Below are 17157 nucleotides of genomic sequence, written 5' to 3'. Positions count from 1 at the left end.
AATCAGAGCAAAGGGTGGCTATTTTGAAGAAACTTTTTTTGTTAAGTACATGTGTTCATTCATAGTTTTGATGCCTTCAGTGACAATCTACAATAGTCATGAAAATAAAGATTGAATGAGAAGGTGTGCCTAAACTTCTGGCCTGTACTGTATACACACACACACACACACACACACACATATATATATATATATATATATATGTATATATATATATATATAAATATATATATATGTATGTATATGTGTGTGTGTGTGTGTGTGTGTGTGTTTTTTGAGCTATCTGATTCCCTTTACTTTCACAACTAAGCTAGGCTAAGCTAGTTGCTACATCGTTCCACGGGACACTTTATTTCAATAACATTTTTGTCTTTGATACTTAGTGTAGTTAGTGTGACAATATTCCCATGAAGTGTTTTTGTTGCAGTTTTGCTTTAATTTTGTCTCCCAGCTTCAACGTTAACTATAATTTGTCTGCGTCAACAGTCCACACAAGCTGTGCTGTAGTTCACACGGGGCTTCCATATAAATCAGACAGATGAGCTGCACAGTCACGTCCCAGCTGCGGACAAACGTTGGCAAGTGGGTGAGAACATAGAAGAAGAGATAGAAAGAGCAGATGGAGAGTGGAAAAGGCAGAAAGACGTGGTAGCCCGGCAAATGGATGCTCAGTCAGCTGGGGCAAAAGCTTGGTGGTTATGTAAGAAGCATATGACACAACAAGCACGTGGAGAGACAAACCACCTCGTCCGCACAGTCAAGCATACTCACACTCACTCATTGTACTCAATTGTGTTTATTACTGATGTCACCTGTAGTAACTCACATATGTGAGTAAATCAAACATTGTTATGACAGTGTGTCCTCTTTAAGGACTGAAAATGACTCAACCCACAGCCATGATTGTCAAAATAGCAGACAACACAAATGAGCTGCAGAATAATTGTCTCACGAACAATCAAGCACGGCGGAACTGCGGTTCATTGAGAGAAAGATAAACATGTGCCGTGACTTTTTGAAGAAGCGTTTGAGCCCCTTCTAGTTACCGTATTTTCCAGACCATAGGCCGCACCGGATTATAAGGCGCACTGCCGATGAGCGTGTCTAGTCAGGTCTATTTTTATACAAAAGGCGCACCGGATTATAAGGCACATTAAAGGGCTCATATCATTATTACTTTTTTCTAAATGTAAAAGACTTCCTTGTGGTCTAAATAACATGTAATGGTGGTTCTTTGGTCATAATGTTGCATAGATGATGTTTTACTGATCATCTTCAAGTCGCTTTCTGACATTCGCTTCAGGATGCGTCGTTTTGTGGGCGGTCTTATTTACGTGGCTCACCTTCGACAGCGTCTTCTCACCGTCATCTTTGTTGTAGCGGTGTAGCGTGCAAGGACGGGTGTGGAAGAAGTGTCAAAAGATGGAGTTAACTGTTTTAATGACTTTCAGACTTTACTTCAATGAAGAACGGAGCAGCATCTCCTCATCCATGGCTCAATAGTGCAATAACAACAAGGCCAGAAATGTGTCCCGTGAAAAACCGTCCGACCGAAACTCTCTAATAACTAAAGTTCCTTGGGTGAATAATGTAAACTCACTACACCGGTATGTTTTAGCGATTTCAAAGCGAGTTTTCTGACAGATATAAGTAAGAACTTTACCTTATATTAGAAATGGCAACAGCGGAGCATGAATGTCCCATAACAAGAAGATAGAGAAAAAGAAGAAGCTTATTGACTATGGCGTCGCCACGGACTACAAAGGCAGACTCACACAAATTTTCAGGACTTATGCAGATCCCAAATACAGATCAGCAGGTACCATAAGGTAAGAAAAATTGCTTTTGCATAATATTGCAAAACAAAACGCCAGATAATATGTCTTACCTTATATATGTCACGTGGGGGTCGCATATTTATGCGGGATCGTTCCTCCAATGCAACACGGACAACTCCGGACGAAAACGTAAAGGTAGGAGATGATTTATTAATTATAAATCATACAGTATACAGCAAGACAGAAAACAAACATAAGAAAAGCGTGCCAAACGCACGGGAAGCTAAGGCTAACACATCTAACACAGGAGTCTGGAACATGAAATACAAAAACGTGACTGTTGCTTACCGCAAACAAGGAGGACAGGACGAGTGAACAGAAAGGCAGGCTTAAATAGTGTCAGTGATGGCAAACAGGTGCGCGTCGGGAACACAAGCGGCAGGTGAAAATAATAAGAAAATAATAAGTAACCATGGTGACGAAACAAACTCACAGGTGCACAAGCAATAACAAAAGGAGTCCAGAACTAACAGAAAACACAAAAACATGATCCGGACCACGGATAATGACAATATACACACACCATAATAATACTTGTATGTTGAAGCGCAGTACAATCCATCAAGCGGTGCTTAACAAAGTCGTACTAAAAACATTTTGATAGATTTTTGAGCGCCGTGTGTAATGTTCTATATTTTCAATGGAACATATAAAATGTTGGTGTTGTTTACTTGAGTCATATTGCAGTCTACACGTATCTCTTGTGTGTGACTGCCAACTACTGGTCACGCTTATCATTTCCCCATGTACCAAATAAAATACAGTAGCTTCGAGGTCGGTAAGCACAACCAAATTTATTCAGTACATTAGGCGCCGCGGGTTATAAGGCGCACTGTCGAGTTTTGAGAAAATGAAAGGATTTTAAGTGCGCCTTATAGTCCGAAAAATAAGGTACATTTCTATCGCATTACCAAGAGTAATAAAATAGGTGTTGATATGTGATGGGTGGACTCACTTTTGTAAGAGCTGAGTCATGTGGTCTGGTGTTCCCTGTTACGGAACAAATTAACCGCTTTTAAAGGCCCGCAGCGTTACACAAGTTGCTCAGAAAGAGCTTTTCATCCGCTGAAGGAGTGTCATAACGTGGCACGAAATGGACAAAAGTACTGGGACACCAGGTTAGAACACATACAGAAAGTGAAAATGAAAGAACATTTGGATTTGAGGGAACGCTTCATAGCTGGTGATCTTTCTTATCAAACTCATATAAGTTGGCCTTGATTTCTGCACAAGACACAGGCAAGATGAACTAAATATGGATAAAGACTTTTTTTATTTTTATTGATAGGCCAATACCACATGTTATTTATCTGGTTCATTTAGTTTCTTGTCAAAGCACATTACACTGAGGGGTCTTTTGGAGTTTCTTTCTGTGCTGGGAGCTCAAACAGACGTCTATTCATTGAATGGAAGAGACAATTTCTCACACGCGCACACACACACACACACACACACACACGCACACACACACACGCACACGCACACACACACGCACACGCACACACACACACACTTTGATGCAAGAGCACAAGGCGCTGTCTATTCTGGGATGGTGTGAATAATTATTAATGTAGGTCTTGTGACTAATTGCTACGCACGTATGTGCGTGGGGATGGTGTGAGAATGTTTATTACCTATGTTGGCATGAAGAATTTGACACACACACTTAAGTTAAAATGTTTTTTGCGTAATTGCAAAAATTAAATTGTGACGATGTTTGAGGAAAAGGAAGGAACGCTTTTGTGGTATTTCACGTTATTTGTTCATATCTTAAATACTAAACAAGTACTGTGTCTTTAAGAGATGTCATTATACATTCACCGCATTAACAGTATAATCAGTACCAATTAAATCAGGGGTGTCAAACTTGTTTTCATTGAGGGCCACGTCGCAGCTATGGCTGCCAGCAGAGGGCCACTTCTAACAGTGATAATATATGAATTTGTCTAAGCATCTGATTATTATATATATATATATATATATATATATATATATATATATATATATATATATATATGTATTTAGATTTTTAATTATAAAAAATTTATTTATTTATTTGTAATTTTTTATTTTTTTTACATACACTAAAAAAAATCTGTAGATTTTACAGTAAAAAAACGGGCAACTCAGTCACCAGAATTTTACTGTAAAATATATAGTGTTTTTTAGAACATATTACTGTAAATGGAAAAACGGTACTACTGTTTTTTTTCATTCTGACAACTGAGCTGCCAGTTTTTTTTACCGTAAAAAATGTGATATCGTTTTTACATTTACAGTAATACACCGTAAAAACAACAACCGTAGATGCAAAAACTGGCAGCTCTATCGACAGAATTTGACGATAAAAAAATATGTTCAATTTACAGTAAAATGCTGTAAAGCTATACTGTAAGACCTATACTCTAATTTTTACATTGTACAATTTGATTGGTAACATGCTTTGAAATCATAAGTCCAGCAGATATTTAAGTATTTTAAAATGTTTGGAAAGTATGATTTTGGATAATATTAATGTTTAAAAGGTATGCAATTTCGTGAAGTACATATATTTTTTCTACCAAAATGGAAAAAAACAATACAGTTAGTAAGAAAGTATTTTACTAAAGAATTTTCTTTCTAGGTGTTTGCGGGCCATATAAAATGATCTGGCGGGCCAGATCTGTCCCCTGGGCCTTGAGATTGACACGTGAATTAAATTAAATTGCTTTTTCCCCAGAATTTTAGTTACATAAATACAATGTGCCCATGCAAATACATTTTACTTGATGGCGGCCATGTTTTTTTTTAACCAATCTTACTCAAATTTTACACACATGTGCTTGTCAGTCCCCTAAGAAGGGTGTACCATTTCATGGCACCCTCAAATTACAGTGGGTGTTTGAGCTGCTTGAGAAATTTCAAGTCGCTTCCATTCATGAGGTTTAATAATTGGTGTATTTTCCAGAAAAGTAATAGCACAAACAACACAGGAGGGGTGCATGTTTTCAGAAATGTTCATCCTTGTTCATCCAGAGTTAGCTTAAACCAATGAATACTTGTACATAGAGTCAAAAGTACAGACATTTTCTTATTTAGCTAGTATAAAATTCTGCATTTTTCAATGTGAGGTCCAATACAAAATGAAATACTGTGTATGTAACAGAGCTTGTTCTTGGTCCTAATGCCCCTCTCTCCTCTCCTGTTGTCCAATCATCTTCCACCACCAAGTCTACCAGCAAATGGTACTGGAGACTTGTACCTGTAAGTCCATCCAATCATAAAACACACCTCTCCCCAAAACCTTTATCCAACCACAATTTCCCCCTTCCATCACCTGACTCATTCAGTCCCTACAGGATTTCGCGATCACGACAATTCATGCAAATCCAACCAATTCCCGGGATTTATGTTCCGCCTTGCAACTTGGTCCAAAGCCTGCTAGTTCACCAGACATTTGTCCAATAACTGTTCATTTCTTCCAATCTAATTGTTTTTATTGCTCAAATGGCACAATTGTCGTCCTCCCGCATAGTTTAGAGCTACTTCCTGTTTCTGTCTACGGCGCTAGGTCTTCTGGGTAATGTAGTTTACAAACATTTACTTCCTACTTTACATTCATTTGTATAATCATTAAACCTTTATTATCTTCTCCCATCAACAACAACAATTATCGATACAGATCGCTCTCAACAGTTCACAAATGCTCTTAACGTGCGGGGGTAAATGTGTTGGAACCAAAATGAATGTTTAAAATAGACAAACATTGTTATCACCAGGAAAGATGAGGTCACCTACCTAGGTTCCATTCTAGAGGCTAATCTTTCCTGTGATAAAATGGCAACCAAGGTAATCAAAAAGGTCAACCAACGAACGAGATTTCTCTATAGAATCTCCTCTCTGGTCAACAAAAGCACCATGAGGATTCTGGCGGGAACTCTCGTTCAACCCTTTTTCGATTACGCATGCACCTCCTGGTACCCTAGCACCTCCAAAACCCTCAAATCTAAACTCCAAACATCCCAGAACAAGCTAGTCAGATTACTTCTAGACCTCCACCCCAGATCACACCTCACTCCTACCCACTTCTCCAAAGTGGGCTGGCTCAGGGTGGAGGACACAGTAAAACAACTTGCACTGAGCCTAGTCTATAAAATCCGCTACACCTCCCTGATACCGAAGTACATGTCAAACTACTTCCTTAACGTAAATGACCGCCATAACCACAACACCAGGGGGAGCTCCACTAACCACGTTAAACCCAGATTCCGAACTAACAAAGGTCTCAACTCATTCTCTTTCTATGCCACATCAATGTGGAATGCGCTCCCAACAGGTATAAAAGAAAGTGCATCTCTATCCTCCTTCAAAACCGCAATAAAAGTTCACCTGCAGGCAGCTACAACCCTAAACTAACACCCTCCCCGGATTGTTAATAATCAAATGTAAACAATCAAATGCAGATACTTATTCTTATGCCTTCTGATCTCTCTCTCTCTCTCTCTCTCTCTCTCTCTCTCTCTCTCTCTCTCTCTCTCCCCACTACTTGCTGTCCATATCCTACCAAGTCAGACCTACACTGTTTCAATATCCATTTCTCTGTTCTCAATTGTTGATGACTGATGATAACAACCAAACCCCCCCCCCCCCCACCCCCCCTCCACACCCCGGATTGTAAATAATGTAAATAATTCAATGTGATGATCTTGTGTGATGACTTTATTATGATGATAGTATATCTGATAGTATATATCTGTATCATGAATCAATTTAAGTGGACCCCGACTCAAACAAGTTGAAAAACTTACTCGGGTGTTACCATTTAGTGGTCAATTGTACGGAATATGTACTTCACTGTGCAACCTACTATTAAAAGTCTCAATCAAACACTTTTCAAGCATAAAACATACACAGAGAATGTCTGCAACGTCAGGACAACAGTGCAGACAGTGAACAAAATGGCAGCTTTTGGCGGTGTTTCTTCTTGAAATTAGAATGATTGCTATTATTAGTTGTAATTAAAGTAGTTAGAAATAGTACAGTAAATTAACAATAAACTTAAAATGTGCTTTTAATGCCATCTAGTCTCTACTTTTAAGACTAATTAATTTAAAAACTCAGGTTAAGTTTACAAGCAATTAGGGTTGTACGGTATACCGGTACTAGTATAGTATCGCGGTACTAATGAATCAAAAACGGTACTATACTCTGTTTGAAAAGTACCGGTTCTGTCTATCTGTCTTGGCCCTGCGATGAGGTGGCGACTTGTCCAGGGTGTACCCCGCCTACCGCCCGAATGCAGCTGAGATAGGCTCCAGCATCCCCCGCAACCCCGAAAGGGACAAGCGGTAGAAAGTGAATGGGTGCCCAATTCAAAAAAAAAAATGTTTGCGGGCGCGCCGTCATATCATGACATTGCTGGTTTTACGAGCTGAGGAGCATGTTCGGCAGCGCATAATCACGGAGTATTTACAAGCAGACACAGTGTGTAGACAGAAAAGGGAAAAAGGACGCATTTTGGCCCAAAAAACTAAAGATAAAGGTGAAGTTATAACACTGAAACACCCTCAGGAAGAGGTGCTTTAAGACATGGCTAGCTAGCTAGCAGCTAACATCCATCCTCAGTCGGCAGTGTTTTAGCTACTTCTAAATCACTAATCCTCGCCTCCATGGCGACAAATAAAGTGAGTTTCTTACAAGTATCATCCCTGCAGGACGAGGAATAGCTAAACATGCTTCACTACACACCGTTGGAGTATACAATAGCTCACCGGCGTCACCGCTAACAAAAGCTAGCGTTCCTGAATGTAAACAAATGCCATGGGTGGATCTACACCTGACATCCACTGAAATGATACCAAGTACAATAGCGTATCTAATCGATATTACTATAATTACATCGATATGTTTTATCCTCACAAAATCTTTTTTCCTTTAAAAAAAATTAATATTATGTTTATAAACTCAGGAAATACGTCCCTGGACACCTGAGGACTTTGAATATGACCAATGTATGATCCTGTAACTACTTGGTATCGGATCGATACCTAAATTTGTGGTATCATCCAAAACTAATGTAAAGTATCAAACAACAGAAGAATAAGTGATTATTACATTTTAACAGAAGTGTAGATAGAACATGTTAAAACAGAAAATAATCAGATATTAACAGTAAATGAACAAGTAGATAAATAATCAATTTTTACAGCTTTTCCTTTAGAATTTTGACAAACTAATAGAATGATAAATTACACAATATGTTCGGGACAAGCGGTAGAAAATGGATATATGGATGTTACTGCATACGTCAGCAGACTAATTAGGAGCCTTTGTTTGTTTACTTACTACTAAAAGACAAGTTGTCTAGTATGTTCATTATTTTATTTACGTACAAAATTGTTCTTCGATTGCAATAATAAACATATGTTTAATGTACCCTAAGATGTTTTGTTAAATTAAAGCCAAAAATTACATTTTTTGTGGTCCCCTTTATTTAGAAAAGTATCGAAAAGTATTGAAATACGGTACCGGTACCAAAATATTGGTATCGGGACAACCCTAGTCTCTACTCTACTAAAAAGTCAGGTTAGGTTTACAAGGAACACTTAAAACATTAATAACAAATTCATAAAATCACAAGTTCAGGCATTTTAAGCTGCGACAATCGCAAAAGAAGCCCGCGAAATTCTGGAAGGACTTTTCCCTTTTTGCATGTAGCCCTGAAACCATGCCCCTCGTGTAAAAATACTCCAAATCGTCAGTGTAGCTCGTTTTCTCTGACAGTCCAGACTGAGAATGTAATTAAATTGTCTTGTGCTCCTGTGTGTTTATGGCTAAACTAGGAGCTGGGCTGCTTTCAAGACAAACGTAGTAATGTTGTCTCTGTGGCTTTAATTGGCCTGGGAGAGACTTACAGGATATCAAGCCTGCTATTAAGTGTTGTCTCCTACAGTTGTTACGATGCCACTGGGTGGTACTGTACATGCAGAATGCTGCATTGGATAACAGCAATTTAAAAGCAACTAGATGAGGCAATTCCTGAAGGAAATGTGTGTGAATGTTCCAATGCTGAAGTTGAACTGAAATGCTGACAGAATGTAGTATGAATGTAAGAATAGTTTGAATGTTGAAATGGTTTAAATGTTGAAGAGTTTGAATTTCCAGGAAAAACAAAATGTGGTTTAGAACTTGGGAAAGTGTTATTTGGATGAGTGGAATGTGTTGATGTTCCAATGGTTTGAATAGGTTGAATTGTGGATATAAAAAAAAATGGACAATTCATTTTGAATGGGGAAAATGTCCCTGAAAACTGGGAATTCTTGGAAATCTAGGATTTGTTTTAAATTGTTGAAGGAGAGCACACAATTTTGAACAGGCTGAATATTTTAGAGTTGGAACGGTTTGAATCAGATGAAAAATGTGGAAATTGTGGAACTTTAAAAAATGTCCCATTCATTTCAATGGGAATTTCATGGAAATTTGGGAATTTCATGGAAATTTGGGAATTTCATGGAAATTTGGGAATTTCATGGAAATTTGGGAATTTTGGGAAAAGCAGGAATCTTTTGGAAAATGTTAAAAGACTTAAATGTTGGTGTTGGAATTGTTCAAATCGGTTGAGAAATGTTGAAGTAGTAACATTTTTAATTGAGAAATGGTATTAAGGAATTCCAAGAATTTCAGGGAATTTTTTCAGTTGAAAAAAAGCTACTTTGTTTTTTTGTCCTGATTAGGAGGAATGATTTGACAGTGGAATGGTTGAAGTGGTTTGAAAAATGTGGAAGGAGTCGTCTCCAGAAAAAAGGGTTTTAAAAAAAAAATTTAAAATCTGGGAATTCCTGGATTTTTTTTTTTAACTTGGACAAATAATAGTTTGAATGTCCAAGATGAGTGGATTGTGTTGAAGGTGGAATGGTTTGAATCGGTTAAAAAATTTGGGAGTAGTGGAAGTTTGAAAAATGGCCAATTCATTTTGAATGGGAAAAATGTCCTGGAAAACCTAGAATTCTGGGAAATCTGGGAATTTTTGGAATTTGTCAAGAGAAAGCCCGCGATTCCCAAATAGGCTGAACAGTTTGAAGTTGAAACGGTTTGAATCGGATAAACAATGTGGGAGTTGTGGAACTTTGAAAAATGTCCCATTCATTTCAATGGGAATTTCATGGAAATTTGGAAATTTCGGGAAAAGCGGGAATTTTTTGGAAAATTATAAAAGACTTGAATGTTCAGAATGTGTTGAAATGGTTGGTGTTGGAATTTTTCAAATCGGTCGAGAAACGTTGAAGTAGGAACATTTTTAATTGAGAAATTGTATTAAGGAATTCCAAGAATTTCAGGGAATTTTTTCAGTTGAAAAAAAACTACTTTGTTTTTTTGTCCTGATTAGGAGGAATGATTTGACAGTGGAATGGTTGAAGTGGTTTGAAAAATGTGGAAGGAGTCGTCGCCAGAAAAAAGGGTTTTAAAAAAAAATTTTAAAATCTGGGAATTCCTGGATTTTTTTTTTAACTTGGACAAATAATAGTTTGAATGTCCAAGATGAGTGGATTGTGTTGAAGGTGGAATGGTTTGAATCGGTTAAAAAATTTGGGAGTAGTGGAAGTTTGAAAAATGGCCAATTCATTTTGAATGGGAAAAATGTCCTGGAAAACCTAGAATTCTGGGAAATCTGGGAATTTTTGGAATTTGTCAAGAGAAAGCCCGCGATTCCCAAATAGGCTGAACAGTTTGAAGTTGAAACGGTTTGAATCGGATAAACAATGTGGGAGTTGTGGAACTTTGAAAAATGTCCCATTCATTTCAATGGGAATTTCATGGAAATTTGGACATTTCGGGAAAAGCGGGAATTTTTTGGAAAATTATAAAAGACTTGAATGTTCAGAATGTGTTGAAATGGTTGGTGTTGGAATTTTTCAAATCGGTCGAGAAACGTTGAAGTAGGAACATTTTTAATTGAGAAATTGTATTAAGGAATTCCAAGAATTTCCGGGAATTTTTTTAGTTAAAAAAAACAACTTTGTTTTTGTGTCCTGATTAGGAGGAATGATTTGACGGTGGAATGGTTGAAGTGGTTTGAAAAATGTGGAAGGAGTCGTCGCCAGAAAAAAGGGTTTAAACAAAAAAGGAAAATCTGGGAATTCCTGGATTTTTTTTTTTAACTTGGACAAATAATAGTTTGAATGTCCAAGATGAGTGGATTGTGTTGAAGGTGGAATGGTTTGAATCGGTTAAAAAAATTTGGGAATGGTGGAAGTTTGAAAAATGGCCAATTCATTTTGAATGGGAAAAATGTCCTGGAAAACCTAGAATTCTGGGACTTTTTGGAATTTGTCAAGAGAAAGCCCGCGATTCCCAAATAGGCTGAACAGTTTGAAGTTGAAACGGTTTGAATCGGATAAACAATGTGGGAGTTGTGGAACTTTGAAAAATGTCCCATTCATTTCAATGGGAATTTCATGGAAATTTGGAAATTTCGGGAAAAGCGGGAATTTTTTGGAAAATTATAAAAGACTTGAATGTTCAGAATGTGTTGAAATGGTTGGTGTTGGAATTTTTCAAATCGGTCGAGAAACGTTGAAGTAGGAACATTTTTAATTGAGAAAATGTATAAAGGAATTCCAAGAATTTCCGGGAATTTTTTCAGTTAAAAAAAACAACTTTGTTTTTTTGTCCTGATTAGGAGGAATGATTTCACGGTGGGATGGTTGAAGTGGTTTGAAAAAAAAAGGATCAAAAAAGTGTTTGAAAAAAAGGGAACTCTGCGAATTCCTGGAATTTTTTTAACTTGAAAAAATCATAGTTTGCATTTTCAGCATGAGTGGAATATGTTAAAGCTTGAAAAATGTGGAAATGGTGGAAGTCTGAAAAATGGCCAATTTATTTTGAATGGGAAAAAAGTCCTGGAAAACCTGGAATTTGGGGAAATCAGGGAATCTTTGGAATTTGTCAAGGGAAAGGTGAAGTAGGCCCTAATAGGCTGAAGTTGGAACGGTTTGAATCCGGTGAAAAATGTGGAAGGTAGAGAGTGCCAAAATCTGGAGAAGAAGAAGAAAAAGTTTAATAAATAGATGAATTTTGGTGTCGAAAAGCATATGTGTGAATGTTTTGGAGCATTCACACAATAACACATTTTATGATTAGAGTTGTGTAGATGCAATATATGCATGGTTATTTTAACCCCAATTGTCCGTTTTGGGCTTGCAACCCCGTGCTTCCCTCCCCTAGTTTATGTGCATGCAGATTAAAAAAAAGTCTGCTATATAACAAGGAAGATGACACATAGGTGACAGTAGGTGATGATGACGTTGTTGCTATGGTTACAGGCGCGTTACAGAAGGGAGCAAATTCAGCAGAGGAGTGCACCCTCGCTCCCCCTGGTGGACAACATGCTAAAGGACAACACAGACGGCTGCGCCCTGGCTGCTCTGCTACATTTCTACTGCCCACAGACCGTTAGATTAGAAGGTAAGGTTGCATTATTGGAATAAATAAGGCTCCAGTGCTGTATAAAACTAAACAAAAAACAGCCTCACTATTTTTAATGATGACGATCTAAATAAAGGTTAAAGAATGGCGTCCTCGTTTCTAAGAATGCTCCGGGCTGGGTGCTGATTTGGTCACGGGGGCTGTGTGACGGAGAGGCTGCTATTTCAAAGATAAACAACTCAATGCTCTGAGAGCTCGCACACATGTACACCAGATGTGGAAGTGGTCTATAAATCTCAAAGATGTCTTAGCTGACAGTTGTACAGTTAAAAAAGATTTTAAAAAACAAGCCTGATAATTTACAAAGAGACAAATGTGTCATACATTCCTTCATCTTTGCAACTGACGACATAGGAAAGCATTTATTGTCCCGTCTAAACATGGCCTTATCTCCTCCTCCTTCTTCCTGTCGACCCCCTCCCTCGTGTGCGCACTTGACCCCGCCTCTGGGCTGAGCAGATGTGTGCCTGAAGGAGACCATGTCGCTGGCTGACAGTCTGTACAACCTGCAGCTGGTGCAGGAGTTCTGCAGGAGCAACTTGGACCGCTGCTGCCACTTCAGCCTGGAGGACATGCTCTACGCACACGCATCCATAAAGGTAGGGTGAACAGTCACAGAGAGCATTTTGTCCCCTGAAAAAACAGACAATGAAGGAAAGAAGAAGAAATATTGGACATACCTCTCATATAAACAGATGTAATGTGATATATATGCAACTAAATGTAAAACGGTTAAATCATATTTGTTTGCTTAATATACTATTTTTACAGATAGGATTGCATTGTGTATTTTTTTGTTTAACATATTTCACAATACGAAGGTCCTGAGTAATAGTCTAGTACCCGCACTCTTTTACTATGAAGCCACGTTGATGTAACACTTGGCTTGGCATTGTCTTGCTGAAATAAGCAGGGGCGTCCATGGTAACGTTGCTTGGATGGCAACATATGTTGCTCTAAAACCTGTATGTACCTTTCAGCATTAATGACGCCTTCACAGATGTGTAAGTTACCCATGTCTTGGGCACTAATGCACCCCCCATACCATCACAGATGCTGGCTTTTCAACTTTGCGCCTATAACAATCCGGATGGTTCTTTTCCTCTTTGGTCCGGAGGACACGACGTCCACAGTTTCCAAAAACAATTTGAAATGTGGACTCGTCAGACCACAGAACACTTTTCCACTTTGTATCAGTCCATCTCAGATGAGCTCAGGCCCAGCGAAGCCGACGGCGTTTCTGGGTGTTGTTGATAAACTGTTTTTGCCTTGCATAGGAGAGTTTTAACTTGCACTTACAAATGTAGCGACCAACTGTAGTTACTGACAGTGGGTTTCTGAAGTGTTCCTGAGCCCAAGTGGTGATATCCTTTACACACTGATGTCGCTTGTTGATGCAGTACAGCCTGAGGGATCGAAGGTCACGGGCTTAGCTGCTTACGTGCAGTGATTTCTCCAGATTCTCTGAACCCTTTGATGATATTACGGACCGTAGATGGTGAAATCCCTAAATTCCTTGCAATAGCTGGTTGAGAAAGGTTTTTCTTAAACTGTTCAACAATTTGCTCATGCATTTGTTGACAAAGTGGTGACCCTCACCCCATCCTTGTTTGTGAATGACTGAGCATTTCATGGACTCTACTTTTATACCCAATCATGGCACCCACCTGTTCCCAATTTGCCTGTTCACCTGTGGGATGTTCCAAATAAGTGTTTGATGAGCATTCCTCAACTTTACCAGTATTTATTGCCACCTTTCCCAACTTCTTTGTCATGTGTTGCTGGCATCAAATTCTAAAGTTAATGATTATTTGCAGAAAAAAAAAAGTTTATCAGTTTGAACATCAAATATGTTGTCTTTGTAGCATATTCAACTGAATTTGGGTTGAAAATGATTTGCAAATCATTGTATTCCGTTTATATTTACATGTAGCACAATTTCCCAACTCATATGGAAACGGGGTTTGTATATATATATAGGGCAGCAGGGTGGCACAGGGTTTAGTGCATGTGCCTCACAATACGAAGATCCTGGGTAGTCCTGAGTTCTATCCCGGGCTCAGGATCTTTCTGTGTGGAGTTTGCATGTTCTCCCCGTGACTGCGTGGGTTCCCTCCGGGTACTCCGGCTTCCTCCCACCTCCAAAAACATGCACCTGGGGATAGGTTGATTGGCAACGCTAAATTGGCCCTAGTGTGTGAATGTGAGTGTGAATGTTGTCTGTCTATCTGTGTTGGCCCTGCGATGAGGTGGCGACTTGTCCAGGGTGTTCCCCGCCTTCCGCCCGAATGCAGCTGAGATAGGCTCCAGCAACCCCCGCGACCCCAAAAGGGACAAGCGGTAGAAAATGGATGGATGGATGGATCCATATACATATATAGGTATAGATATATAGATATACGTTAGGTCAGGAAAAAACACAGAGACTCCATCCCTACAAGCCTCTTCAGGGGATTTTCCCTGAAGAGCAGTGAAACCTGCGAAACAGGCTTGTAGGGATAAATAGCCTCTGTGTTTTTTCCTGCCCTTTTGTATATTCCGCTCTAAACTGATATTGAGCACTGTATAACGGATAAACTACAGAAACCTTGACTTGATATATAGATATAGATATATAAACTTATTTAAATTCATTACTAATATCAACTTGTCAGCTTTTTGTCATTTCAGAATGCCTTTATCTCTATTTTTACATTGTGATGGGGGGAGGTATTTTTAAATGTTTTATTATTTATTCATTTTTTTAAAGTTATGTACATTTATATGTACATGTAAATGCAGTATCGGGACAGATCCATTAAGAGTTTGAGCAGAAATATGTCATATAAGAATTAACTACACAATAACACATTAACAAAATGATGTGTCACATGAATGGTTTTCGAAGTAACACCTTTGTGACATGAAATAAACACAAGAAATGTAATGTAATGGCGTTTACTTTTTGATAGTAATATAAAACTCAAAGCAGTTTGGCGAATGAAGATGAAGTCTAATAAACAAGCTTTGTTCTTCTCCAACGCCTCCTATCAGTACAACAGTTTGGCCAACAAAAATAAAGAGGAGTGACACCTCTCACCTCGAATACACAATCTTCACAGCCTGAGATGACAAAACATTTAAATAAAGGAGGAGTCAACATCCTAGTCAACAAAGTAAAGAATTTATAAACAAGTTGTGACAACGTTCACGACACGTCACCTGTTGCATGTTTCCTCACCTCATTAACTCTCAGTCACAGCAGCTGATGAACGCTGTATTGAGATAATAAAAGTAACATCAAATAGTTTTCTCCTTCGCTGTATACTTTTAGTGTGGAGACAAGTGTCTCCAATATTGTCCACACCTGTCTCCATCTAAACACAGCAGTGCGCTCCAAAACGCACGGCGGGAAGCAAGGGAAAATGACGTTAAACCAAGCGCTTGGCTCCGTTTACTGTGAGGGGAAATCTCCGGAGCAAAGTCTGTGTAGCTTGTCCGCCATGATTATCAAACCAAACAACTCTCGTGCGCATGCGCCTAACTTCATGTTGCCTAAAATGCATTAATAAATGGCGGGTTTTCGGTAATTAAAAAATTAGACAGTATTACTAACCGTCTTGATTTTTATCGTAAATTATCATTATACCCTTTACCGTTACATCCCTCGTCCATTAACAAGTAAAAAGTCAAGGGCGGTCATGGCATGTTTTTACCGCTGATGTTGGTCAATTTTTTAGGGCATTACGGCAAATGACGAGGGCGGTCGCGGCTTTGGCCGCAGTTGCCGTGGTTAAATTCGAGCTCTGATGATAGTGGTGCAAAATAGATTTTGGACAGCTTTTTATCGGGCCAATATGAGGAATTATACCGTTATACTGATACATACAATAACATTAAAAAATAGCTAAGATGGCTGTTTAAAAAAAAAAAAGCAGAAACAATATTCAGTGAGGCAATATTACTGAGAGTACTGTGCTGTGTGTAGGTTAGGGTGAGCCAATAAAGCGCTACCTTTCTCCTACTCTTGCTGTAAACTTCCCCTGAGTGTAAACAAACATGGTGTCTATCATGTGGGAGGTCATCAAGGAGGACATTTCACATGCTATTTGCACCAAATGTTCTACAAACATTCTGCAAGGAGGGAAACAAAAACATTGCGCATCAACACATCAAACCTAATCAGCCACATAAAACGCCAGCATCATTACGACAGTGTTTTTTTTAAAAGCCTACGAAGACGCCTGCTGCTAAAGAGGCTTCCCCAAAGCCAGCTGCAAAGAAAGGTGTGCACAAACTAGAGAAATCTAAATAAAAAAGTAATAAACATAAATAGGTTATTGAGAAGCAGGAAGTGACTGTACCTGTATGAGTTTTGGATTGGAAAAAAAAGTAATCCCTACTATGCTGTATATACGTAAAAGGGAAAGCCTTTTTACAAAAAACAATGCTCATATTTTCATTTAAAATAGTATAAACAAAACCTACATATATTTTATTTTTTGTCATTTTGATTTATGTTGACAGATTTTGACTGATGTTTAAACATAAAAAAAGAGATCTTTGCAAGAAAGGATTTACTGTATTTACTAGCAGAATTTAATTGAAGACATTGTGTACAATTTGTATGTAAATGCAATACATGCTTTTATAAATATACTAATTTACTCGCTATGACTACAAAAGTTTAAAAACACTTCAATCATAATAATAAGCATGAAATATTTTCGTGTTTTTTTTTATTTTTATTTTTTCTTAATTTGTTTTTATTTATTATTTATTTTTTTGTCCTGTCCAGCTTCGCAGGCAAATCATATAGTTGATGTAGATGCCCATATCGGCTGTTCAGATTTACTTTACAAAAGAGAAGTGTAGG

The 17157-nt window shown here is 38.3% G+C and overlaps 1 protein-coding gene across 2 annotated transcripts in view; it reads left to right on the top strand.

The window, feature by feature from the left end:
* camsap2b (calmodulin regulated spectrin-associated protein family, member 2b) overlaps positions 1–17157 on the top strand; it is a 102787-nt gene that overhangs the window by 47140 nt on the left and 38490 nt on the right. For both annotated transcript variants that reach the window (XM_061979745.1, XM_061979744.1), the window contains exons 5-6: positions 12140–12281; positions 12762–12901. In XM_061979745.1, coding sequence (XP_061835729.1) covers positions 12140–12281; positions 12762–12901 — 282 coding nt within the window. The remainder of the gene's footprint in view (positions 1–12139; positions 12282–12761; positions 12902–17157) is intronic.

Source organism: Nerophis lumbriciformis, linkage group LG19 (assembly GCF_033978685.3).
Source record: "Nerophis lumbriciformis linkage group LG19, RoL_Nlum_v2.1, whole genome shotgun sequence".
Classification (NCBI taxonomy): domain Eukaryota; kingdom Metazoa; phylum Chordata; class Actinopteri; order Syngnathiformes; family Syngnathidae; genus Nerophis; species Nerophis lumbriciformis.
Note: the sequence above shows the minus strand (reverse complement) of the source record. Positions and strands in the feature narration are given on the sequence as shown.